The 27,623-nt window shown below is 39.6% G+C and overlaps 2 protein-coding genes across 3 annotated transcripts; one reads left to right on the forward strand and one right to left on the reverse strand.

The window, feature by feature from the left end:
* The first annotated feature begins 3,751 nt into the window (after nt 1-3,751).
* LOC127429558 (ribitol 5-phosphate transferase FKRP-like) lies at nt 3,752-9,693 on the forward strand. Of its 2 annotated transcripts, none has more exons than XM_051678676.1 (2): nt 3,752-3,823; nt 4,347-9,693. In XM_051678676.1, the coding sequence occupies exon 2, from the start codon at nt 4,642-4,644 to the stop codon at nt 6,250-6,252; it is 1,611 nt and encodes a 536-aa protein (XP_051534636.1). In that variant the 5' UTR covers nt 3,752-3,823; nt 4,347-4,641; the 3' UTR covers nt 6,253-9,693. The 2 variants fall into 2 exon arrangements, with proteins under 2 accessions (XP_051534636.1, XP_051534635.1); XM_051678675.1 differs by having other exon boundaries at nt 3,817-3,896.
* LOC127429556 (neutral amino acid transporter B(0)-like) lies at nt 7,881-24,762 on the reverse strand. Its single transcript, XM_051678673.1, has 8 exons — nt 23,648-24,762; nt 13,297-13,339; nt 13,139-13,201; nt 12,842-13,008; nt 12,073-12,306; nt 11,723-11,917; nt 11,476-11,610; nt 7,881-10,430 (listed from the first exon to the last, which is right to left on the reverse strand). Exons 1-8 carry the CDS (start codon nt 24,196-24,198, stop codon nt 10,193-10,195), a joined length of 1,626 nt encoding a protein of 541 aa, XP_051534633.1. The 5' UTR covers nt 24,199-24,762; the 3' UTR covers nt 7,881-10,192.
* Nucleotides 24,763-27,623: the final 2,861 nt, after the last annotated feature.

The following is a 27,623-nucleotide window of genomic DNA, read 5'->3' on the forward strand; positions in this document are numbered from 1 at the left end:
CCAGTGCTTTCCCTTTTTTCATTCCAAGAAGGGCATCTTTGATCTCTAGAGAGGTTATATTTGATTACGTCATGTCGGATTAGACCTTTTTCACAGACTGTGATGACGCGTTTCCGCCATATATAGCAGCATAAGTCTCGCAATTTTTTATATTATACATTTTTTAAATATTGAGTGTAAGTTTATAACATTATGCTTTGTGTTCTATTACCCTGGAATTAGTTTAAAAAAACGAATTACCACAGCTGCAAGGGGTTTCTATTACAGCTGCTGAGAGAGTGACAGTAAATTTGGCATCTTCTCCCATTTTACTGTCTTAATCTACCACTCTCTATTTTTTTCTTCTTCTGGAAAGTAATTCAAATGCAATAGTGGAATTTTTCTTTTGCTCTAGGAGCAAATGGGTAAGTGAAAATAATATTTGCTGTGGTTTCCCATTCACTGCTGATGAAGTTTACACTGCAAACGTTTACTTCCAGAGTGTGAAAAACGTCTATTATGCTGCATTCCATTCATCTCGGAACGTCGGATTTTCCAATTTCCTACTGGGAAAAGTGCAATGGAATGCCACTTGAAGTCGTAATTCTAACTTGGAAAGTCGTGCAGAAATTTTTAAACTCCGATTTCACCGAGATGCAGGTGTGTGAGACGTCACACAAACATGTCAGCACCCAGGAAGATGTACAAAATAAGTGATAAACATTCACTTGTATTAAATGATATCGATAAATGAGTCATAGTTCCTACATTACATATTATTAAAGCGTGTTTAACAAATGTTAGCAGAGTAGCAGGTGTTCAAAACACGGTAAATTATACTCTCTTTTGATAATCATACACCTGTAGCACAAGGCATGCTATCGTTGCATATTGTTTCTGAATTGGGTTGCCTGGAGACATCTCTGGTGACAGTCAAACACCTGCTAATCTAATGGGATCGTTGCAGTTTTGTTTCTTTAAACGTCATCTTCCGATCTTGCACTGGAATGCATATGGCTGGAGATCGTAGATATCAAGTAGGAATATATCCCACATCAGATTAGAATGGAACGCAGCATTATTATGAGATGGGAACTCGGAGCCATTCACGTCCTCAGACCTCGTAAATTATTCATTTCTATGGCAACACATAGAACGCTAAAACGGCTTTGTTGTAGAGAACAGTCAAATATTTATCACTTCATTAATTCACCTCTATATGCCTTTGAAAAATGTTTCTGAACAAAAATAAATGCTCCAGGCATCAATGGCATAATAAAATAGCGTATTAAACAGAAATATGTTCACTGCATTCAACGGTTGAGGCCGCTGCCATATTGGTTCTTTTCACATGACGTCACGACTGTCAAGTCGGAGCTTTCATAGAATTCAGAGTTTACAACGTGTAATTCCAACATGTAGTGAACGCACCGTGAGTGTAGGGTTAAGCTTTCTTCCAATCTGGTGTTGCTTTTCTCATGAATATTAAGGACTCTTACACTGCTATCCTATGTTTCGGAAATTCCCCTGCACCAGCGGTCTGAGGAAAATGAACAAATGATGACAGTGAAGAAGTAAAACAAAAAAGTATTACTTAAATCTATTGGGGAAAAAAAGAAAAAAAGAAGAAGAATAAAAAAAATAACTTAGACCTTGTATCTGGCCAATCAGAGACAATGGGTTGATGAAAAGCTCACATGGAAAATTCATCTGGAAAAAGTTCATCAACATACTTCATTGTTTGTCAGGACAGGAATGGGGAGCAAGTAGAGCATCTCTGCAAAATATATACTGGGCACTCATGAGGTCTGTCTTTGATTTAGAAGAGCGCCATCTCCACTCCTCTAAATCTGTTTTTTTAACTGTTCCTCAGACTCGTTTACGCTGTATGGGTGACAGGGCCTTCTCTTCTTATGCTCCGAAACTATGGAACTCTCTACCCTTAGAACTTAGAGAAGTTCAGTCTTTTAGTGAATTTAAATCATATCTTAATATTTATTTTTTCTGGGAGGCTTTTAATTGATACTATTGCATTCAATTAATTTAATACTATCACTTTATTTACTGTGTTTTATCATTAGTTGTTTTGAGATGCATGTTTTATCCATTTGTATTAATCTCTGTATTTTTATATTTTATTTTTATTTTTCCTTTCTATGTAAAGTGCCTTGAGAGGCCTCTTTAAAGGCACTATATAAAATAAAGTTTATTATTATTATTATTATTATTGATTATGGATGTGTAGCTTACATGTCAGCAGCAGAGTCAAACCTCAAGAAATTAGATGTGTTACAAGCTGAGGTCCTGAGAACCTGTAGTAGATCATTCAAAATATCTCCAGTATCAGCGATGCAGGTGGAAATGGGAGAAATGCCTTTAAGAATCAGAAGAGTGAAGTTAATGCTGGCATTCTGGGTTAATCTCCAGGGACAATGTGATACACATCCTGTCAAAAGTGTTTTAAAAGACTGCTGGGAACATAATGAGACAAATTTTTTCCAGTTTTGGGTGGATAGGTGATGCGAAGGCAGGAAACCTAGGGTTACACCAATTACAGTACAGCCACACAGTCTCAATTTCTTCCATTCCTATCTGGTTATTCCCCTTGCCAGTTGTTGATCTCAATGTACAGCAGGAATTGAAGGACAAATCTAAACAACTTCCAGTATGGTATATGGTCCAGAATTATTTTGAAAAGCATTTTTCAGAATCAATGTTTTTATTCACAGATGGCTCCAAAAATCCTGATTCAGGGTGTGCAGGTGCAGCAGTATACATCCCAATGAGTGAGTCTTATATTAAGAAACGGGTAACTGACCATTTGTCAGTATATGCCACAGAGCTATTGGCAATATTATTGGCCCTGCAGTGGATAGAGCAGAAGGAAATAAATAACACCGTCATTGCATCTGATAGCTACTCAGCACTTGCAAGCATAAGATCTGGCAGGTCATCATTTAGGACGGATATTATCAATGAAATATTCCTTATGATGTACAATATAAAAGTTAAGGGGATATATAAACGCTTCCTTTGGGTTCCTGCTCATGTTGGTGTGGAGGGAAATGAGCAGGTGGATATTCTGGCCAAACAAACTCTAAGAATTAAACAAGTAGATCTACAAGTCCCATTAAGCAAAGCTGAAGCTAAGGTACACATTAGGACATATGTACAATCAGTATGGCAGAAGTATTGGGATGACAATGAAACCGGAAGACATTTATATAATATACAAAAACATGTTGGTGCTGGGAGGGAAGGAAATATCATCACTCATCTGAAAATAGGTCATACTGGACTTAATAATACATTGTATAAAATAGGCAAACACCCAACTGGGAAATGTACATAATGCAGCCAACCAGAAACAGTCGATCGTGTATTATTTCATTGTAGGAAAAACAATACTGAGAGATATCACCTTCTTCAGTCACTAAGGAAGGCAAAACATCATGACTTTTCTTTATCAGATCTCTTAGGGAAAATAGCTGGCAAGATATATGATGACATTATTAAGTTTATAAAAGAAACTGAATTAGTTAAAAGAATATAGTTGTTGTTGTTGTTTTTCACCTGCATAATCCATATACCACACTCCAGTCCAGTCGGTGGCGGTAATGCACCTATAAGCTGGTTTGCCAACCGCCAATAAACACCAAAGAAGAAGAAGAATCAGTGCTAAGCTAAGCCACGCCTATTTTAGAGTCTCAATTCATGCTCATACCGATTCTACCCTCTTGTTCTAGTACTATGAGATTGATCGAGGCGACCCAATGGCGCTAGCTTCCTGCTACATTGTGCGCTGATATTCAGCTTCCTGTGCTCATTTCCGAAGCAGCATTGGGTAAGTGGCAAGAATAATTTGCAGGTAGCAAACAATCTGCTGATGAGGGACATACAGAATCAACCGTAAAATGGTAGTTTTTAGTTTTGTGAATTATACCTCTTTGCATAATAAGGAATCGTAAAATCCCGCTGCTGTGTAAATATGTATACGATTTAACAAAAGAAAGGCTTATTATTAACATTGGCTGCCGAGATCTCAATTAATCTGTCACTGTTGACTCTATTTGGGTTTAACTTTGTATGCATGCTCTATATATGGAGGCACTGACTCGATGAAATATATGAATGTAGCTTATCAATAGCGCATCTCTAATTGGAACAGAAGCATTGAACATCTCCATACGTTTCTGTGTCATCTTTGTTGGCTAGACTTAAAAATGTAGTGATGGCTTGGAATAATTGGCCTTTAGAAACTCAAAAAATAAAAAAATAAAAAGCTTTTTCAGAATTCTTTGACTTTGAAGAGCTCCAGTTGGAATTGCTAACATGTTCTTGCTTTATTTTGTGTCTGAACGTTTCAGCATTTAACAGACTGGTCGAATATGGGATCTTCCTGTCAAGATTTTTTCCTGGATGGAATCAGCTGACACAGGAAGATGACAGCGGGAACTGATCTGAAATGAAGCCTCTACATAACAATATTTACTTCCCATCCACTTTCCACCTTAATTTATTCTTGGCCAGACCAGAATGTTAATGTTCAAGATTTCAGAAATTGTGACATGCTGTGATAATCAAGGTTGTTCATTCTCTCTCTATTTTAGATTTTGTCACTTGGTTTCTGTGTCATAATAGCGTTTACCCATAAGAGCCACAATGCGTATCAGTTTTTGTCAGGCTCTGTTAACTGGAGCAATCGTTTTGAACTTGCTCATCCTATATTATGTGTCACGGGCTCAGCAACAGATGATGGAGAAGCGTCGAGAACAAGGGAAGGGCTTAAAGAAAGCCTCTTTGCCTGTTTCAGGACTTGGCGCTATGGGTAGTCTGGTAGGTGGAAGTATGGTTGGCGGCGTTAAAGTGAGTGGCCTTGAGGGCAACTTGCGTGGTCCCAGGGTGACTATCCTTGTTCGCGAGTTTGAAGACTTTGAGAACTATGTGGTTGATGTGGCACGCTCCTTTTTGCACCAAAGACCAGAGTTGCCCTTCCTTGCAGTGTCCGATACTGCACCGTACCCTCCTCTGGCTCTTCCTGAGGGAGCACGCCTCCTGGTGTTGTCTCCAAGCCCTGACCAGCCTCCACAAACTCACCGGCCTGAGTTCAATGTGCAGACGGAGTTTGCTTTGTTGGTTCCAGATGGTGTGGAGCTGGACCATGGCCGACAAGTGGAGCGGCTTATCCGGGAGCTAGAAGGGGAGGGTGGCGGGCCAGTTCGGCTGGTTGCCGCCCCCGTGCTGACCCGCTCGGCAGTGCAGTGTCTGCACCTGCGAGTTAATCTTCGAGAATGGATGGCCACCTACACCCCAGGAGCCTCTGGGAGCAGTGGTAGTGTCTGCACAGCCCTGCAGGGCGATGCCGTGGTTCTTATCCGTACCGAGGACCTCTTCAATCTCTCGGTTCCATTAGGGCGCCCCCTGATGTCTTCCTTGTTTGTACAGACGTCACTGCGGGGCTGGAAGGTCAAGCTGCTTGAAGGACCTTCGTTCTCTGCTAGTCATAGACCGCTCTTCAGCTCGGCACATAATCAGTGGAAGGCGGATAGTCGCTTGAAAGATGCCACCAATCACCTTATGCGCAGTTTCGGCCTAAAGCGCATAGTGCTGCCTGATGGCCGAGATCAGTGGTTTGGTTGCAGCAAGGAGACGCCGCGATGCTTTGGGACAGTGCGTGATGACACTCCTGAATACCTCTACCTAGAACGCTGGACTCCACCTTGTTGTTTGCGTGCCCTTCGAGAGACCACTAAATATGTTATCAACATCTTGGAGAGCTCTGGTGTGCGTTACTGGCTGGAAGGGGGTTCTTTGCTGGGAGCTGCCCGACATCAAGATATAATTCCTTGGGATTATGATGTGGACTTGGGCATCTACTTGGAAGACGTTCCGAATTGCGACTACCTGAAAAGCCTGGACTCTGGATCACTGGTCGATGCTAACGGCTACGTATGGGAGCGAGCAATAGAGGGCGATTTCTACCGCGTTCAGTACAGTGAAGCTAACCATTTGCATGTGGACTTGTGGCCATTCTATCCCCACAATGGAGTCATGACTAGGGACACTTGGACCGAGCACAAGCAAGATGTGGAGTTCCCAGAGCACTTCTTGCAACCTCTGGTGCCAATGCCGTTCGCCGGCATCACTGCTTATGGACCTAACAACTGCCGTGCCTTCTTGGAACTGAAGTTTGGGGAAGGGGTTATTGAGAACCCTCAGTATCCCAACCCTGCCAAGAAGAGGCTGGACAGGAGTCGCACGTTAGGACCATAGCAAACAGTAACGCTGAAGATGTGCCACAATCACACAACACTGAATTTCTGACTTCTGAAACCTTTTATCATTGTAAACTTTGTTGAGAATCACTATCAGGCACAATGTCTCGGACTGTATCTGAACACTTGAATGTCAGTATTTCTTGCCAATTGTATTTATTTGTGTGTGTTTGCTTTGGGGAGTCATGACTAAATATACAATATGTAATAATGCTAATAAAGTCTGAGAGTATTTACATGTAATAGTGGACACTGCGATGTCTGAGGAATGCCTCAGTGACTTTAAAGATCAAAGCTTTTGCAATAATACCTCCATATTAACATCCACATTTTCTATGGAAATTTTATGGGAAAGAAAAATAGAATTTTCAAATTGAATGGCGAGCAACAGTCCAATTTTAAAGAGTTTGCGGTTTGATGGTAGAACTTAACATTTATTCAAGGTATGGATTTATGTTTGTAGGTGCATAAGTGACTCATTTAATATGCAACCCAGACAAACTTAATGAATCATGAACTTTGAAAGGACTGAACTGCTTTTCAACTCCACTGGCATAATGATCATTATTATACCACAATGGACTCTTCTTTTTTTTTTTTTTTTTTCCATGTGTGGTGACATAGGTATTTTCTGATGTCAAGTTAGGTCACTCTGACTTTCATGATTTGTTTTTAAACAAAAATGGTATTACGGTTTTAACTGGGGTAAAAAAAACTGCTACGCATGCTGTTGAAAAGAAGCTACTGTTTTAGCACACATTCACTTTACTGACTGATATTTGCACAAGTAATTTTGTGTTGATTATTTTGACTGAATACTTCAACCAGTATGGTCTTGTAAATGGCCTTTTCCTCTGTTCTTTTTCTATTTTATTTTTTATAAAAATGTAAGTATGTTCTACCATAATAACCATATTATTGTCAAGTTATTTGACACCAAGTGTTACTCAAATGTTATTACCTGTGTTTAATATAATACAAGTATATAAATGATAAATTAAGAATATGATTCAGTTCTTTAAATGCTTCAATGTTGAAAAAACTAGCAAACTAGCCATGTGACACAAACCAAATGTCTTACCACTTGCTATGGTGTCTCTTAACATTTGTCAGTCTCATGTGACAATCTCACTTGTCTGGAAATAATCACAGCTGAGTGGTAAATTGACTGTTCATTTTAGAAAAATACAGATGTTGCAGACAAGCACTTCCAAATGTTTAATAGACCACAAGGTGGCTCAGTAAGCTATGGAGTAACATTCAGAGATGTTAACCAGTTTGTTTTGTACAGTATTGTTACCAATCAAATATTTGAAGCCTCTCTCATTAAGATGTATACATTTATAAAAAAAAAATGTTGTTTGTATTGTCAATTATGTTACAGCTTTTTCAGTGCATTTAAAAATGCATTCTAGAGTTTGATATACACAAGTATCATTCTGATTGACTTAATGAATAAACCCCTATTGGTTGGCTAATGGAAAATATCTGCCAAAGGCATCTTCTTAACATAAAATGATCTCACCCTATAAACAAAGAAATTTAGTTGCAAAATCTTTTGCCACCCAATATACACCTCATTTTATGATTTGAACTGACAAAACAAAGAGAACATGCCAAACTTGATATATTTAAAAAGATTTTATTCTGCAGTTAGTGTGGAGTACAATCAATGGTTCTCTTACCAGTACACTTTGGCTCCATTGATGACATCATCAAGCAACCATTTATGACAGTCACCCATAGACCTCACACACAGACACATATACGCATCACTCAAGCAAGTACACTAACACCACTTGGAATGATAAGCCATTGCAGTATATTGCTTACTATGGGCTTATTAAACACATTTAAACAACATATCTTAAGGAGTGATTTCAATTACAAACAAATCCTGTGATTGGAAATAGATTGAGCACAAACTGAAAATGAAATGTGACTGTTAATAGTGCAGATTATGAGCACCAATCCCCTCCCACCCCCAATGAAAATGTCAAGAAATTAAAACGGAACAGAAATAGTTTCAGGTTTGGTCCGTTTTAAATCGCTTAATGGCAGTTCTAAATCAACAAATGGAAAGACAAATTGTTAGTGACTCCTGAAACAAATGGGTTTCTATGTGGTTTCTCATTATCAGTATGTTTAAATGAGTGATATGTGGTCTACATACAATAGAAAAATGATTTGCTAATTTCTCACCCTGTCGTGACATCTTTCTTCTGCTGCTGTTTTTTTTTATATTATTCATTTACAAAGCATCTCTATAAAAATGTGCCTAAGTAATTCAGTCCAAGTACAAGTTGTACTATTAAAACAGTCAACCAGTAAATGGTGTTCACAGAACATATTGTACACGATTCCCCCTTATAAAATGAACTAACTTTGGAAATGTCCAACATATTTGTGCTCCTCTGCAATTACATAAAAAAATACCAACAGTCAACAGGTTGTTCAAAATCTTCATGATTATATTTTGTAAAAGCAACTAAAAATACTATACTTCATTGCCGTCTATATTACAAATAAAGAGGATTATTGGAACTGCATATGCAAAAAGCTTGATTTTTATCCTAAATTCTATGCCAACACTAGACAAAGCATATTTAACAATAAAAATAAAAAACACTAAACATTTAGGTTGAATACAGTGCTCCTACACCAAATGAAAAACTTGCCTGACTTTATTCTAGTTTATTTACAGCTTCCATTTCTCAGTTCCAGCCCATATTCAGATGCACATCTATGGGTTTTCCACTGAAACCGATCATTCAGGCATTGCCTTTTTCAAAACTGAGCCGTTTATACCTCTCAACAGAAAATAGTTGCTTATCAACCCGCAGAACAGCGCATAGTGTATCCTCTCACCTGCAGGCTACAAGGTTGTTTCCACAACCTTATCCAAACAGCCTTGGAACTTAAGACACAAGGCATACTTTGCACGTGACCCATATTTTATCGTGCTGCTTTCCTTGTCTGACCTTCGAGCGCAACTTGACCCTAAAACGAAATGCTATCTGCATAAAGACAAAGAAGAAACTTGAAAGTACACAGCAGAGGGCAAAATGTCAGTTCTAAACAATCTTTTAGCAGTCAAGGTCAAAGATCAGGCTACCAACTCCTTTCTATAGTGTCTTCTATCAGCTAGATGGACATTTGAGGTTGCTTGTTTTAAGGGAATCAGGTCTCCATGAATGAGGTATTTCAAAGCGGACTATTGGAACATCAGGCTATCTAAAACTTATTTGGTGTGTTTTAGGACCGTGACCGATGCTGAGGTTCTGTGTGTGTACTTTGGCTTACAAGGACCTAATTTGAGTGGGAACGCTGCAGAGAGAATTCTGAGCGTTTTAATAGGGAGCTAGGGGTATAATCAGAACAAGAGGGCACTGAAACTATTTAGATAAAAAATAAAAAAGAAAAAAAAAAAAAAAAAAAAGCACAAAACAAAAACACAAAACAAATGAAAAACAAAAACAAAACAAAAAGACAAACAAAACAAAAACATACATCAAAACAAAACAACCTAGCCTTTGAAAGGCCCGAATGAGCTGTCTGCACCCACATAGATGTTTTTTTGTATATATAAAAAGGAGTATAACGAACATAAAAAATAAAATTAAAAAAAGGCTTAAAAACCAAGAAGCGACAGTACAAAATAAAAAGATACTACAATTTCCAAACTATCTGACCAGCATCTAATAAATAATTGTTCAAGCATTTTTCCAAGGTCCTCTATCTAAATCTCTGTGCATGTGCTTTGGCAGACTCCATTCATAAAGAGTTGGGTGTCGAGGAAAGTCGGAAGGATATAATCTTAGTCTTGTCCTAAACTAAACCTGCATCTCTCCAATGGCCTCCGTGTAGATGCAGAGGTTGATTGCGGGATGTTTTGGCAGGTAGGGAAGGAAAGTTTGTTAAAAAAAAACTGTGCAAGTCTACATGACGGACTCCTTTTCACAAGGTTTAGGTCCGGCGACCTCCTCCAATTCAACGTTGTCCCGTTTCTCGATAAGCGGAGAACTTTCTGGCTTCGACATGGTGTCTTCTTCCTCCACCCGCACCTTTTTGAGCTCCGTCCCCTCATTTTTGCTGGCTGTGCGATCCACAAAGTATTGCAGTAGACCTGCTCCATAGGCGTCACCTTCAACGTTGATGACGGTACAAGTACGGTCACTAAATGATAAAAAAAAGAGAAGATATTATCTTTGCTGTTTACATTTTTAAGGTGTCCTTCCTCCTGTTCAGCGCACTTAAATCAGTTCTTAATCACTCTCATCTAAATATCTAAAGGTTTATCTAGAGATCGACCAAAATTGTTAATGTCCTATATACAATACGCAGAATTATATATCGAAATAAATTATTAAAATATAAAACAACTGTAATTATATTATAATAGTAATATTTTTAATTATTAAATAATAATAATTGTTTATTATTATTATTAGAGGAATTATTTAGCTTAAAATGCAACGTGTCAAGCATTTCTGTTACATAACTCAAGCATGCATTGCTTGTAATGTTATGTAAAATTTTCAAATAATGTATGTAAACAACCCTACATTTTTTTTTTATTTTCTCCCCAATTTGGAATGCCCAATTCCCAATGCGCTTAAAGTCCTCGTGGCATAGTGACTCGCCTCAATCCGTGTGGCAGAGGACGAATCTCAGTTGCCTCCGTGTCTGAGGCCATCCATCCGCGCATCTTATCACGTGGCTTGTTGAGCGAGTTACCACGGATGTGTTCTGCGCATGTGGAGACTTCACACTATTCTCCGCGGCATCCACGCACAATTCGCCACGTGCCCCACTGAGAGCGAGAACCACATTATAGCGACCACGAGGTGACTCTACCCTCCCTAGCAACCGGGCCAATTTGGTTGCATAGGAGACCTGGCTGGAGTCACTCAGCACGCCCTGGATTCGAACTCGCGACTCCAGGAGTGGTAGTCAGCATCAATACTCGCTGAGCTACCCAGGCCCCCAATAACCCTAAATATTAACAAAATATGACTGTAATTTTCCTGCCATTGTTGGCTGCTATTCCTTAGAGACTTACCAGATGACATTTATCGGTAGACCCGAAATCAAAACACAATAGAGGAAGTAGAAAATCTAAAAATAACAGACCAACCAACCAAACTTGTCTTCCCAACAATACTAAAGCTTCACCACACCATCCTTTGACTCACAAAAAGCATCAAAACCAATTACTTACACAAGCCAGTCCACAGCCAGGATGAGGGAGATGTCGTTGGTGGGAAGTCCTACTGCTTCCAAAATGATGGCCAGTGTCAGCACGCCTCCAGCAGGGATACCAGCAGCTCCCACACTGGACGCAGTCGCTGTCACTCTGAAAAAGGTTAGGGAGAAAAAAAAAATTCAGCCCAATAAGTCATCTGCAGGTCACTTTGACTAGCAAAAGGAGAGTATGGAGGTGTTTTACAGACATCCAATGAACTCACAGAATGGTGATGACTTGGACGAAGTTCAGCGGGATCTTGTTGAGTTGAGCGATGAAGACCGCAGCTACACACTGGAAGCAGGCGGCTCCGTCCATGTTGACTGTAGCTCCGATGGGCAGGATGAAACGGCTGATGTGTTTGGACACACCGTTGTTCTCTTCCACACACTTCATCATTAGGGGCAACGTGGCAGAGCTGATCAGAATAGTTGATGGTTATTTAATTCTTGCTTAAGCTTACTTATTCAGTCAATTTGTTTCTTTTTTACCCTCAGATCCAAGCAACATAATTGGGGCTATCAAAGTTAACAGCTGTGCAAAGGCTATGAAGTTATTCAGACATGTGTTTACCTAGAGGAGGTTCCGAAGGCGGTAGCCAGTGCTGTGACCAATCCCAGCAGGAACGTGTAGGGGTTCTTCCGAGTGATAACGAAATAAATGAGCGGCAGCACCAGCAAGCCGTGGATGGCATGGCCAATCACGCAGCAGGCAATGTACTTCCCCAAGCTGGCAAACAACAACCCCACATCCTCCATTTCCACAATCTTACCGGCAACCAGGAACATGATACCCAAAGGTGCGTACCTTCAGGCAGGAGGAGAGAAAGAAAGAAAGGGATACATGGATATGTGAGACAAAAACAAAAAAACAAAAATGAATGGATACAAAAGATGTGAGATACTACAATCCACAACTCAGTATGCAAAATCTGAATTTCAAATGGAACAAACAATGGAAAAAACAGGCAGTAAGTTAGCCAAGTCGAGCTACAGTCTTTATCTGTCTGTCCAATTATGCATGACACAACTAGCAATTGAATATTTAAAAGCAAGGATGTCAGCTGAAGAAGTGCCTGTAATACACATTGCGCATCATCTCTGTCTTTTGGAGCACACTCATAAGTTTGAGGCCAATTGTGGTCTGATTAACATGTATACATGTTGGGCGAAGCCGAGCTACAATTGCATTTAGATCTGTTAGTCTGTCACAAAATTCGACTGGTACCATTTCGCTGGACTAAAGCATTTACACAACAATTAACTGTTTCAGTCCAACTGAAATCTATCTTTAAAAGTGCATGTGAACGTACTGACAGAGTGAGGACATGATGTTCCCTTACCACATGATCCAGGAGACCAGCACCATGGTGGCCTCATTGAAAGAGCTGAAGAACTTAATAAGGATCTCTCCTTCCTCTCCAAGTTTCCTCAATGCCACTCCAAATACCATGGCAAACACGATAAGTCCCAGGATGTTCATGCCATCCACATCTGAGCCAACTGGAACCTACACACACACAAAAACTCACACTTAGTGATCTATATCCACAGATAACTATTTATTATAGTATGAAGTTACTATAAATAACGATATAGTTAAATTATTACTAAAATGAAGATTATTTAGAAAATGGCACCTTTTCCAAAGAGAAGTTGGTCGAGTTGGTGTCATTTTTCACAAACTTGTAACCTGTGGCATACTGTGATGGAGAAAAATTTTATGATTGGCAATCTAATAATCACACACATCATGCATAAAGCACATAAAACTTTGAAAATCTCCAATAGCACCCACCGACTGAAAGGCAGCAGCTACCAGGTTGGAGGGGAAGATGTTTCTGCAAGACACAGACAAGGAGGAGTTATCTTATACAATTTCAAGAGAGACATTCAACTTTTAGTTTCAGGCCCAAAACACCTTTTTTTTTTTTTTTTGAAGGTGCAATACATTTGACGCAATATGTGAATGCACGAATGAGATTTGGACACTGCAAAAATCACTTTCAAAACAAGTATTTGTGTTTGGTTTCCAGTAAAAATATCTAAACATTCTTAAAATGTGATTTATTTACTTGACAAGCAAACTGGCATAAGATTTTAAGTCTTGTTTTGAGAAAAATCTAACTGAATTTAGTGAGATTTATGCTTAAAACAAGAAAAAACTGTTTGCCATGGGGTAAGAAAAATGAACTTAATTCAAAGGGTAAACAAGATAATTTTTCTTACCCCATTGGCAGATTTTTTTTTTCTTGTTTTAAGTCTAAAGTTCACAACATTTTTCGATTTCTCTTAAAACAAGACGTAATATATGCCATTTTGCTTGACAAGTAAATAAATCACGTTTTAAGAATGTTTCAATAATTTTACAGGAAAACAAGAGAAAAATACTTGTCTTGAAAATATTTTTTTTGCAGTGGAATCATATAACAGAGATATACTCTAAGGTTTCCTTTGAGGCTTTAAATACATGTTAAAAATATTGTTTTTCATATCATTCATATCAAAATATTTCCAGAAACATTTCTTTTTGATCAACTTTAGTCTTGGTCCATTTTACAATTACACTGTTGTTTTTGGAACCCATCCAACCTGAATAGCTATTATATATTATATTATATTATACTATATATGCAATAGTAAAATATTTTGGTCCTAAATTCTTCACTTTCACACCACTGAATGAGACACACTAACGCGCCTTTCGTGGCATTTTTAAAATGGTATTGGAATTTGAAGTGTATAATAATTGTGATTATCTTAACCGCGATCAGACGATTATTGATCATCGCGACAAGCCTATAGTACTTTTATGTTGCTTTTTCGTCATTTTAAGAACTTGACAGCCCCACAAAAGGGTGAACTATTTTGTTAAACTGCTCAACTACGAGGCCTCAATCATTCAAACCTTGGAAAACACAAAATAGTGCCAGGAGAAAAGGTCTTTCCCCCCAGAAATATCAGTTATCCGTGTGCAGCCAAGGGCATTTTTTCAAAATGTTCAAAGCATTAAATGAATTCCATTCAAAGATTATTGAATGAATGGTAGTTATTTCAAAACTAATCCTAGCCTTAAGGTTAAATTCAAGAAGTTGAAGTTCTAATCTCATGATGACCATTCAAATATTACAAACAAGGTATTGCGAGAACAAAGATTCAATTCTACCCCTTATACATTTATCCTACTGGCAATAAAAATCCTCACATTCCCAGCCAGCCAATCCCTGAGCAGCCTGGCCTCACGAGGTGCCTCATGTGAAAATAACTTGGCAAATTTAGTCAGATTATATCCCTTCACTAATCCCAATTCCACAACCTCCAACCCCTGTAACACAGTTCCCTCAAATGAAGAGGAACTCGAGGGCACTAGGACCAGTGTGGTGATGGGGATTTATGAACAACACTGAATTCTACTTTGGGATATTCCAGCATCCCTGACCTTAATATCTTCCGCTTTAAGAGGAAGTCTTCACTCTGATGGAATGATAATCCCTGGAATCATTTACCTAACAATGATAATATGGTGCCTTTGCCGCCTATTTCAAGTGGAACATTTTCAAGAAATGTGAACCAACCACCATAAACTAATCGGACTTTAAACATGCCCAAAAGGAGTCTGACCAAAAATTTGCTGTAATCTCCTGCTGACACTTTAAGAAGCCTTAAATGTGTGATGAGACACTAATTATCATATTAATGCCAGAGCCAGATGAAACTGGAAAACCGGGAGAGGATCTCTGCTTTGCAACAGGCAATGTCAAAGCAGGTCATTACCTAACACCTGCATAGATGCCAGGGGTCTTCCCCCTCATCAAATTCTCCTTCGTCTGAACATTCATAGAACAGTCAGCGCCAGGGCCGATCATTTCCAGACACTTTCACAACTGGTTTTGCTGTTGGACCCAGATTTGACATTAAACATTAAAGGCCGAAACATACTCTGCAAGCACGTGAAAGCAGACTAGAGGTCGACCGATAGTGGATTTTGCCGACAGACATAGCCGCTACCATAGTCCAAAATAAAAGAAATCCCAGATGTACTTTATTTAACCAAAATTTAAATAATAATCAGAAAAAAGATTTGGTGCACAATGCAGGATTTTAACTATAAACAAGCCCAAAAAACACCGGGGACTCTTATTTTGAAATGATGAAGACTTGGCTCTGTTACCATGCTCTGTATTTGCATATTAAGCCAATTATTTATAGCCAACATATTCACCAGATGAAGGGTTTTATATATACAAACTGTATGTTTCACCAGATGAAGTTTAATGAGGAATAAGGTTTATTATTAAGGACATTAAGTTGGAGACACTACATATTAGGGGTGGGCAGTGAAGCCATTAACTGTATCTGTTCATATGACAAAATTATCCGTATCTGTCTCTGTATTCGGGTAGAACCGGGTGTGGGAGGGGCTTGAACCGTAAGTGCGTCAAAACTAAATGAAATGCCCATTACTCTTACATTTATAGTTTCTATTAATAAAATATGCCTTGTATATGCCTTTTCATAATAATATCCTAATAATTATCCTATTTTAATACTTTTTTTTCTTACCAGATAAAAAAAACCAGATGAAGGCGACCGGAGACGGCAGTTTGAGAGAGAACTACAGGCAGCTGCCCTGTATGTGTTTATGTTTTATCATTAAACTTTATTTATATTGTCAAGCCGGTTCTCGCCACCTCCTTTCGCTTATAACCCCTTTACACAGATAATTACCTTAATTGCTGATGTGGACATAAATGTGGTCAACTTTAAGAGACGGATAGACGAGCTCCGACGTGAAATCATCACTTCAGGTCAGGAATTTAACATCGCGCTCAGGTTTAGGCTACAAATGAATACAAGGGAATCACGTGTGAATAGTGTGATACATAAACATAGACATTTCAAGAAGTGGAAAGTGTATATGATGTTGTATCTTAGTTAATGTTACACTTGACAAGCTCCAGATGTGCACAATTATCAGAGACCACAAAAGGAGTTGAGACCGCACCCGTCCGATCTGAAATCACACCGTGCGCATTTCTATTCACTACACTTTCGAAATATTGGGTGCACAGATTCATACATTTGTTGTCATTTTGGATATGTTTATTTAAAATGTCACTTTATCTTTGAGCATCTTGGATAATCAGTCAAATGAATATTTTGTATATTATTCGGATGAATCCGTTATCGAGTCATTATTCGTGCCTTTCCGAATACGGTATTCGGCTTGGGCCACATCCCTACTACGTACCCCGATCAGCCACAACATTAAAACCACCTGCCTAATATTGTGTAGGTCCCCCTCATGCCCCCAAAACAGTGCCAACCTGCATCTCAGAATGGCATACTGAGATGATATTCTTCTCACCACAATTGTACAGAGTGGTTATCTGAGTTACCGTAAACTTTGTCAGTTCGAACCAGTCTGGCCATTCTCTGTTGAACTCTCTCATCAACAATGCGTTTCTAGCCGCAGAACTGCTACTCACTGGATGTTTTTTGTTTTTGGCACCATTCGGAGTAAATTCTAGAGACTGTTGTGCGTGAAAAATCCCAGGAGATCAGCAGTTACAGAAATACTCAAACCAGCCATCTGGCACCAACAATCATCCATGCGTTTATCTAATCAGCCAATCGTGTGGCAGGAGTGCAGTGCATAAAATAATGCATATATGGGTCAGGAGCTTCAGTTAATGTTCACATCAACAATCAGAATGAGGACAAAATGTGATCTCAGTGATTTGGACCATGGCATAATTGTTGGTGCCAGGTGGGCTGGTTTGAGTATTTCTGTAACTGCTGATCTCCTGGGATTTTAAAAGTGTTTTTTATTTTGCTATCCTAACCATGCAAGTATGTGGTAAATAGCATTTTATTTTTTGATTATATTGTTTTCCCTGCTGTCCGTGACCCTATCAGAACAGACTTGATACAAAACCAAATTTCCCCATGCGTCACATTGTCAGCAAACTTTTCATTTTCATGTTACCTGAGATACCGGAGAAAAAAAGCGTAACAGCGCTGGTGAAACCAGTCTATGTCAGTGAAACATTTGGTTAATGGCACTCAGGTTGTCACATTTTCAAAACAATACAGTTTCAGTGCTGGCTGGGCTGAGCATTTTCTGCATTTATAATTCTGGGTTTACAAACGTCATGAAAGAAAAAATGTGTAGATGTTTAATGACTCTCTGACTCAATACATTCCACGTGTGGCTGTGAGGCATGACGGAAATTCCTGCTCTCAATGGCATGTCAAACAGGACCTGTAAGAGTTTATTGTGTATACACATGAAACGTGGCACACCACACACCTTTATCAATGCTTTCTTTACAGTCTTATCTCAATTCCTGTATTAACTGACATACAACAGCTAGTAGTAACTACACTCTGAGTTTTTCCTCAAATGTCTTTCAAAACGTGAGGGTACAAAAAAACAATGTATTTACAAAGAAAAGTGTGGCTTAAGGCCAAAGTATACTTTGGTTTTCCGCATGCTGCTACGTCTTATGCACAGTGCGCAACACAAATTTAGTCATTAGCACAGTATGTCCTAGGTTAACCGATATATCGGCACCAATAGTTGCTTTTTGCCAATCAGTTATCGTTTTTAAGTAGATATAGGTTAATCAAAAGTTCTGGAATATCAGACAATTATGACCAGTGATCACTTTTGACATATTATTGATGAATTGCTGCGCATACAGTATTTATAACTCAGTATGACAATGTTTACTTCATAGTGTTTATGTTGTAATACATTGTTGATGATTGTAAGAGTGCATGTTTGTTTCCCTAGCGCATTTGTGTGAGCAGCTGGGAGCACATATATTTCAAAATAAAGTGTATTTTGGGCTTTTCATTGTTAAAAGCATGTTGTCTGCACATGCCTATGTCTGTACTAAAGAGTATCACAAAGCAGTCGTAGTGTGCATGTGTCGAATGAGTCCATACAGGCTTCTAGCCCAAAAAAAAAAAAAGTGTACTTTAAAAAGTCTATAGCAATCCACAGTGAGCAACAGGTAACAGCACACGGAAAAACAAAGTGTACACATGTGTTGTTTTGTTGTTAAACGGGGGAAGAGGGCTTGTTCCACATATGGCCTGATAAGGACATGAAACAGCTGATAACATGCTAAAACAACTGTAAACTTGAATAGAAAAAAAATCAAAGTGTAGGCCAGCTAAACAAGTGCCTCCTTAAAACCTATATGCTACTGAGCAAGCATGCTGTACATGCCAGCACCCGCTGTTTGTTGACCCTCTATAGAAAGGACGTCCAACTGTGCACTTAGTAGAGTGTGAAATTAGGAAGGCTCCATGGCAGTCCTTGCCGTTCTAAGGTAGCATTTGGTCAAACCGAGATAAATAATGGTCCCTTGAGAGAGGAGCCTTTTGATGAATGACACAAGCCACCTAATTAACACTACTTCTATTGTGTACTATGAATGCATGTCTGTGTGTGTTTGCATGTGTATGTTGCCCTCATGTGGCATTGGCTCATTGACTTCCCCTGGAGATGTGGCCAAACATGACAAAGGCCACAAGTATTTCATTTCAGCTTTAAATTAAGGGTGTGACCACAGCAAATTACATTCACCCAGGGTTTGCAATGCACAAAACTGGAAACAAAATTTTAAAAGACTGCCTTTGAATTGGGATGATGAACTTCTGGATTCTGGAGAACTGGTAATGACGCACCAAATGACAAAGAACATGGAAACTAAAATTAGTAGCCCCATGTAGAAGGTGTAAATAAATGGCTGTTACGGTTTAAATTTAAGGAAAAAAAATACAAACGCAATTTTAGTTGAGAACGTCTCAGTTATGTACGTAACCTTGGGTCCCTGAGACAAAGGGAACGAGACATTGCGTAGTAAGAGTCCCTTCTTACACAACCTAGTTGAAACCTTTCTACAATAACGGCAATATTCTAATATTGGCTATGGTGCTTGAGCCCCACCTGTTTTGGCGCAAAACTGTCCACTATAATAACAGGTGCACAAGCACCATTTCCTCAGAATTTCTGACTGAGAACAAGGAGGGCATTGCTCGTGCCACAAGAACTCTGAGTCTTGTAGTGCGGCTAGAGTTCGCAATGTCTCATTCCCTTCTTCTCAGGGAACAGATGTTATGTACGTAACCGAGACATTCCCTTACGACTCAGTACACTCGACATTGCATAGTAACGCATATGGGGAACAGAATCCCATCATGCCGCACTACACGACTTAAATTCCCAGAGAGGAAACATGGCGCTGCAGTCTTGTGGGACGGTGACCAACATAAGTATGCCGCAGTGAGTGATCCTCGTGTTGGTCAAGAGGGGAGCACTCATAACGAATATGAACTATAGTCATATATTATGAATTAACTCCTTATGAACCCAGTCGGGAAGGGAGTTATTTATAATGAAAGTGCTTGTGACTTTATGGTAAATTATAACAGCCTGAATGCAGGCGGTTGTGTAAATGATGGGGAGCCCGTAAGGGCATACATATATATATATTTGGCCAATGAATAGCAAGTGCTCTAAACAGAGAGGACTTGTGAAGAGACGTTACGTCTAGGTTGTAAAACCTTGCGAATGTGTTTTGAGAGGACCATCCTGCTGCAAAACAGATGTCTTGTAAGGACACACCATTCGTCCATGCCCATGAGGAGGCCATGCCTCCAGTTGAGTGTGCTTTAACACCAATTGGGAATGTCTTACCCTGCAACTCATAAGCCAGGGCAATCGCATCGACAATCCAGTGAGAGAGACTTTGCTTGGAGACGGACATTCCTTTTGTGCATCCTCCATAGCATATAAAGAACTGATCAGACAGTCTGAACTGGCAAGTACACTCAACGTATGCACGTAGTGCCCGCACAGGGCATAACAAATGCAATGATTGCTCCTCATCCGAATTAAATGGAGGGAATAAGGCCTGAAAGTAAAACACCTGCGCTTTGAAAAGCGTGGTTAGGACCTTGGGTCCGTAGCCTTTCCTGGGTTTGACAGTGGCTCTTGAAAGACTGGGGCCAAACTCCAGACATGGATTGTCGACTGGTAGTGCATGCAGATCACGTACCTGTTTTACTGAGGCCAGAGCCAGCAGTAGTGCGGTCTTAGCGCAGAGCATGCGCAAATCAACAGAGTCCAAAGGTCGAAGGGTCTCCTGAATTCCGCCTTGGCAGTTTATATATGCCACAACTGTCATGTTGTCTGAGCGAACCAGGACATGACAGCTCGCTATTTCTGACTGAAAAGCCATTAAGGCTAGAAATAGAGCCGATAGCTCTAGGTGCCATGTGACAACTTGCCCCAGTGCGACACCACGCTGGTAAAACGCAGGAGCTGTCCATGGTGCTAAAGCAGCAATACAGTGATGCGCATGTGCCCTTGGCGCAAAGCATGTTGTGGCACACGGCGAGTCAGCCAGCACTGAAGAGGTCTCATGTGTAAGAGACCTAATGGAATGCCGCCGCCATAATTCCCAACGCTTACTGAAACAGCTTCAGTGGAAGTGTTCTCCCCAGTTTGAACTGAGACAGACACTGTAGAATGGCTGAAGCAGTAAGCCTCTGTGCTGGCATAACAAAGCCTCTGATTGCGCCAGTAACAGCCATCGTCGAGGTAGTTCAAGATGCGTGCGCCGCTCAGTCTCAGAGGGGTGAGAACCACATCAATGCACTTTGTGAATGTGCGAGGAGCCAGAGACAGCCCGAAGGGCAGGACTTTGAATTGATACGCTGTTCCCTCGAACGCGAATCTCAAAATCATCCTGTGATGTTGTACAATTTGGATACGAAAGTATGCATCCTTTAGATCTATCGACGTAAACCAGTCGTTTGGCCGTACATGTGATAAGATCCATTTTGAGTAATCATTTTGAATGGGCGCTTTATGAGTGCGCGATTTAAATGTCTCAGATCCAGGATTGGCCAAAGTCCACCGTCTTTCTTTAGAACAAGAAAATAACAGCTGTAAAACCCTTTTTGTGCTTGACAATTTGGCACAATCTCTATTGCGTTTTTCACGATGAGATTGTGTTTTTCGGCTTGTAACACTGGCGCGTCCTCGGGTGAAACCATGGAAGACAGAACGCCGTTGAAACGGGGTGGCTGGCGTGCAAATTGGATCATATAACCATGTTCGATAGTTTTTGCACCCATTCTGAAATGCCCGTTAGGGCTCGCCACGCATCCGCGTAATGGGATAGAGGGCAATTCGGTTTGTTTACCGTATGATATAATGCATCGCTCACGATAGGGAAGCGGTTGCGCATAATGTGTGTGCTTTGAAGAGGAAAAGGCTTCTTTTTTGGGAGTGTGTGAGCATCTCGTGCATTTGCAACAAATGCTGTATTTTTTTTTGCACTTATTGCATTTTTTATTGCATTTATTTGAGTGTAAGACACATTACTACGCATTGTCGAGTGTACTGAGTTGTAAGGGAACTACCTTCTACTTAAAAGTTAAACTGTAACTTTATTCAACATTAAAGTTATAAAAGGTCTCAAGGCCATTATAAATCATGATTTGGTGGTGTAGTTCCTGGGTTACTTGGGACTGAATTTGCAACTTTTGAGTTAAGTAGCTTAATCACAACCATTATTCTACTAGTCTGCAATCAGTAACTGAAAACTGGGAGAGAGGGAGGAATGTGCAATTAGGGTATATTTGTGTGAAGTAGATGGTTTTTTTTTTTTTTTTTTTTTTTTCATATTTATATGCTCATATTAGGTAGTAGTTGTGAAGATGTTTACAAAGTACTATTATGGATTTTGTGTTGTTTTTGAAGGCAACTCAGGACAGAATGTTCTCCTATCATTCTGACAAACATGTGGTGAAATTTGACCCTTTTATGGGACAAATCCAAAAAACCCATCCCATAAACTTTTTACTCCTTAGATGCATGGGATATTTGCCTCTGTTAAAAAAAAAAACCACACATTTTCCAAAGAATCAAGTATCTCTATAGAATATCTTTTCAGGTGTATTACAATGTAGGCCTACATCTCACTTTATCTCATGCAACAGATCACCACCCACCCTTAATAAGTCATAAATTAGTTCTCCCTGCCTTTTCTGTGTGTCTTGTTTAAATAATTCAAGAGAGAATAAACAGCAAGAGCTGTTCACTCAGCACAGAACATCCTCTTCAGAACGGATTATATGAGTCAACACGCGACGGGCAGCTGATGCAACTGAAGTGTCAGCTTGCAGCTATGCAGATCAACGTCAAGCCGACCCCGAGTGTCACCATTTCCCGCATGCGGTTTACACAGCACCCGGAGTTCAGGAACAACTGTCTACAACTCAGGACGTGCCTCCTGGTTTCTCTGAATGAATACACGTGTATCACAGCAGATATTAGTGGAATTAAATAAAAAAAATATAATTTGTGAACACGGGTTTTAAATGTCGTTCACACCGAACGCGTCAATACGCTTAAACGCTAGACGCAACGCCACGAACGCAGGTGTCTCGAGACGCGTTTTTAACAGTTGACGTTCTTTTCAACGTAGGAAAACAATGGAAAACAGCGCGAACGGACGCAAAAACTATATATACACAACAAACGCGTAGTTGCGCTTAAAAAAAACAACCGCAGCGACACGAACACAGAAAAATGTGTGTGTCTTGAGACGCGTTTCTAACCGTTTTAACTTTACATGGCGTTTAAAAAACGCGGCGCTCCTGAGCGAGACGCGACGCAGCGGTCGAAGCTATATGGAAGGACGCAAAAACGTGTTCGGTGTGAACGGCCCCTTCGTGAGTAGTTCTGGCTTTCTGAAAAGATATTGGAGACTGTTTTGATTCCAGTTTAGCTATAACTAACGTTGTGGCTATATGTTTGTACACCATTTCCTTTTGAGTCTAGTTACACAAAACGTAAAAATATAAAATTAATAAATAACCCATCCTTGTTCGTTGACATAATTACTTAATGTTCCTTTCCTCCTCCTTAATAAGGAGCTGGATTCACTTTAGCGCGTTAATAACAGTTAACAATATACAAGTATTAAAAACGTGGCGGAGCGAATCAGATACATAATGTGAACACGTGTTCATAAGAATGAGCTGACGTAACTTTAGCATTACGCACCACACCGCATATAGGTTGCTGTTGGGGTACTTCTAACATTGTGCTCTCAACTCACCTTATTAAGTCTAAAAACGAATCCATGACTTCTTTAGCTTGGGGAACATTGCTGTCGTCCTGTGTGTTGAGTTGGGATATGGAGTTCCCGTCACTTGAACCGGGCTGTATGATGAAAGCCATGATCACGCCGATGGTGGAGGCGATCAGAGTGGTCACCAGAAAGAAGAGCATCGCCCAGCCGCCTAACTTGCCCAGGGCTTTGGGGTCGATGCTGGCCGCCCCTGACACCAGGCTGCAGACCACCAGAGGAATGATGATCATCTTGAGCAGGCGGATCAGGAGCTCACCGGGGAATCCGAAGTAGATGACCTGCGTCCGGCTGAGTCCGGCGCTCCGCACGCCGAGCCCGATGAAAACGCCGATGATGACAGCAGACACCGTCAGGATGACCAGCAGATTAGCCATGGCGATCCGTTTCAACCTCTGAGCGGTAGTCTCCGGTTCACTTTTCTTGCGGTCGCTCAAGCCATTGGCGAGGGTCGGGTCGTCCAGGTGCGCTTCCCCGTTGGAAGCCTTTCCATCTTCTATGCAGATCTTTTCTTCTGCCATTGTGTGATCAGACAGATTTTGGTCCAGAAGGACTCCTGAAGTTGAAGGAGTGGATGTAAAAGCTTGATGAGTCTTTGGTGCCAGCGTGGAAATGACTATGCGAGTGTGCGAAAAAACGCACAATGAAGTATATTGGAGGAGTTCCGAACGTCATTGGGAGGAGCGTGAATGCAAATTAATTTAAGGCGGACTTTCACGTAGGGAACATATATATTATGGAAAACATAGCCTATATGCTACTTATCTGATATGATGTTCTCTTGAGACCCAGCAAAAAATCTTTTGGCATTTAGATACGGTATATAATATAGAATATATAGTCGATGCAGTAGATATATAGTAGCCAATATATTGTAAACAGTGGCCCCAAGAAGTATTTGGACACACATAAAAATGAATTAATATTGTTGCATTAGATAACAAAATATCAAGTACCAAGTTATATTTATTTTAAAGGAAGTTTTAAAAGCAAAAACAAATAAGAAAAAATATCAAATATAAAATATAAAGCAACTGATAGGCTATCTTGTTCAAAGTTAACATGAAAAGTATTTGAACACTTTGTCCACACAATGTCTATATTAATGTTAGTGATGGATGTGTTTGGAATTATTTAATCACAATCATTTATTAACGTTTTCAGCAAATAATTGCTGTAAAAGCATTGTCAGTTTTGCTACATAGTTCATTTCAATAAATAATAAAAGTACTTAATTGACACTTTCCTTGCTTTTATTGATTAATTAATGTATTTAACAAATTCATTCATTTATTTCTAATGTAAAAAAAAACAAAAACATAACTGAGTATATAGAGGGGTAAATAAAAAAAAACTGCTTACATCAAAAAGGTTCTTCATAGCACTACTGAGGTTCTATATAACATTTTCAAAGCATGGTTCTTTATGGAACCTTTAAAAAAAAGGTTCTATTTAGCGCCAAACTGGGTTCAGCTATCTGAGAGGAAGAACACTAATAATCTGGCACTATTTAGAACCATTTTCCTTAAAGGTATAGTTCACCCAAAAATGAAAATTCTCTCATCATTTACTCACCCTCATGCCATCCCAGATGTGTATGATTTTCTTTCATCTGCTGAACACAAATGAAGATTTTTAGAAGAATATTTCAGCTCTGTAGGTCCATACAATGCAAGTGAATAGGGTCCAAAACTTTGAAGCTCAAAAATCCTAAAAAATGAAAAGTAATCCATATGACTTGAGTGGTCAAATCCATGTCTTCAAAAGCAATATGATAAGTGTGGGTGAGAAACATTAATATTCAAGTCCTTTTTTTACAATAAATCTCCACTTTCAAACAGCCCTCCTAAGCGCTCTTCTCTTCTAAGAGTTCATCTTTTGTTTTTGCCGATTCTCATTTTTTGTGCATAGCGCCACCTACTAGGCAGGGAGGAAAATTTATAGTAAAAAAGGATTTAAATATTGATCTGTTTCTCACCCACACCTATCATATCACTTCTGAAGACATGGATTTAACCACTGGAGTCATGTGAATTATTTTTATGCTGCCTTTATGTGCTTCTTTGAGCTTCAAAGTTTTGGAACCTGTTGACTTGCATTGTATAGACCTACAGAGCTGAAATATTCTTCTAAAAATCTTCATTTGTTTTCTGCAGAAGAAAGAAAATCATACACATCTGGGATGGCATGAGGGTGAGTAAATGATGAGAGAATTTTAATTTTTGGGTGAACTATCCCTTTAAGAGTGTGGATAATGTGATGCACTACACTTGTGGTTACTCAGCTAGGACACCTTTGTGAACTTGAGAGGAACTGACTTCATATATTCCCAAAAATGATCTTTAAAAAGAAATGCAAAGTTAGTTCTGAGAAAAAATCTAGCGAAAATGGCAAAAGAGAAGTTAGTTCCAAGAAAAAGTTTGCAATCATTCTTGCCTGAATGACAGCTTCTGAGCAATTCTGAAACTTTGTATTGTGACACTTTTCATGCCACTATACCAGGGGCGGATCTACCGGGGTGGCATAGGGTGGCAAATGCCACCCTAAGAAAAAGCATTGCCACCCCTTCTGCTACTCCAACATAAGTATCCAAATGTATTAAATATACTGTAAATGTAAGTAAATTATAGTTGATGTTGACATTGTGTAGGGGTTTATTCATGTCAAACTGCATAAACTCTCATGGAATGCACAAATAACTACAGACCCATAGTGTGATTGATTACAGCAGCAACCAATCCTGTGATTGTTTACAGCAACAGCCAATCGCAGCATCGATCAGTTGCCTACCTACTGTTGCAGCGCGTGTACAGTGTTTGGGCTCTCGCGGGTTGATGAGCTTATCTCCTCAGCAACAATGACCACATGACAAATATGTGGAAAAAAAGAGGTAAAAGATACATTTCTCAGTTGTTTCCAAGTATTCACTGAATAATTATTAAATACTTTGCTGACAGTTATGGGTTGAGACTGGTGAGACATGTCCTCACCACTTTTTGAAATAGCTGTATGTGTATAATCCAGATGAAACATCTCCAGTTCTTGAGTTGGAGTTTCTATTTCATCTGTGTGTGTTTTGATTGGCGATCCGGCGCTGGAATGTGTTATTTTGAACGTTATGAATGTGTTTGTTGCGGCTGTTATCAGTGTTGTTTAGTGTCTGCAGTTTTTCCGCAGCTCGCGCTCTTTTCCGTGTCCCCCATTGTGATGACCTTCTCAACCGTATTGTTTGTGTGTCTGTAGTGTATGTGTGTGTGTGTTGTCTTTTTCTCTGTCTCTCCTTCTCTCTTAATCACTCACAGGTGTGATAACCAGGTGAGCTGACTGTTGATCGGGTGCACTGGTGCACAGTGTGTTTCCTCCCTATATAAACTGAGTATTTCACGGCTGGGTTATGCTATGGGAGACGGTTATTTGTGAGCTGTGGCATCTCGTTCACGGGCGCTCAGGCGTATATTGAAATTTTTCCGTGTTCCTGCCGTTGGAGCTAAGAGTTTTTGGTTGTTGCTGTCTGAATTTCGGAGTTCGCTGATTTCCATATACAGAACTGTCAATAAATGTGTCTGTGTTACCGCTACTCTCGTCTCCCCACATCTGTTATTGCATTTTAAAAGTGTAACACCCATCCACTGACGTACAGATGCAGTCTTGTTTTATTAAAATAAAAGGTTTTATTTGGGCGAATTAGAATTCAAAACCTCTAAAAACTAAAGGCAAAAAGTTACCACTAGATCAATCAGTCATGTTCTTAATCAAAGTGCTGATCTACATATTCATCTGATTAACAAAATCTCAAGACTGATAGTAGCATTTGTAGAGATGAAATATTATGTGAAATATTATTTGGGTGCTTGAATCGGTCATTAAGAATGACTGTTGCTCAAAACAGGTAATTTAAAAGAATCTTTTACTGTGCATTACATTATTAATATTCAAGTTTTTCAGC

The sequence above is a fragment of the Myxocyprinus asiaticus genome, chromosome 39 (assembly GCF_019703515.2).
Source record: "Myxocyprinus asiaticus isolate MX2 ecotype Aquarium Trade chromosome 39, UBuf_Myxa_2, whole genome shotgun sequence".
In the NCBI taxonomy this organism is placed as follows: domain Eukaryota; kingdom Metazoa; phylum Chordata; class Actinopteri; order Cypriniformes; family Catostomidae; genus Myxocyprinus; species Myxocyprinus asiaticus.

Coding starts and splice junctions, on each gene's coding strand:
- LOC127429558 (XM_051678676.1), top strand. CDS start 4,642: ATGCGTATCAGTTTTTGTCAGGCTCTGTTAACTGGAGCAATCGTTTTG.
- LOC127429556 (XM_051678673.1), bottom strand. CDS start 24,198: ATGGCAGAAGAAAAGATCTGCATAGAAGATGGAAAGGCTTCCAACGGG. Junction 13,340..23,647: donor TCGTTTTTAGACTTAATAAG/GTGAGTTGAGAG, acceptor TGTGTCTTGCAG/AAACATCTTCCCCTCCAACC. Junction 11,918..12,072: donor GCCTTCGGAACCTCCTCTAG/GTAAACACATGT, acceptor TATTCTGATCAG/CTCTGCCACGTTGCCCCTAA.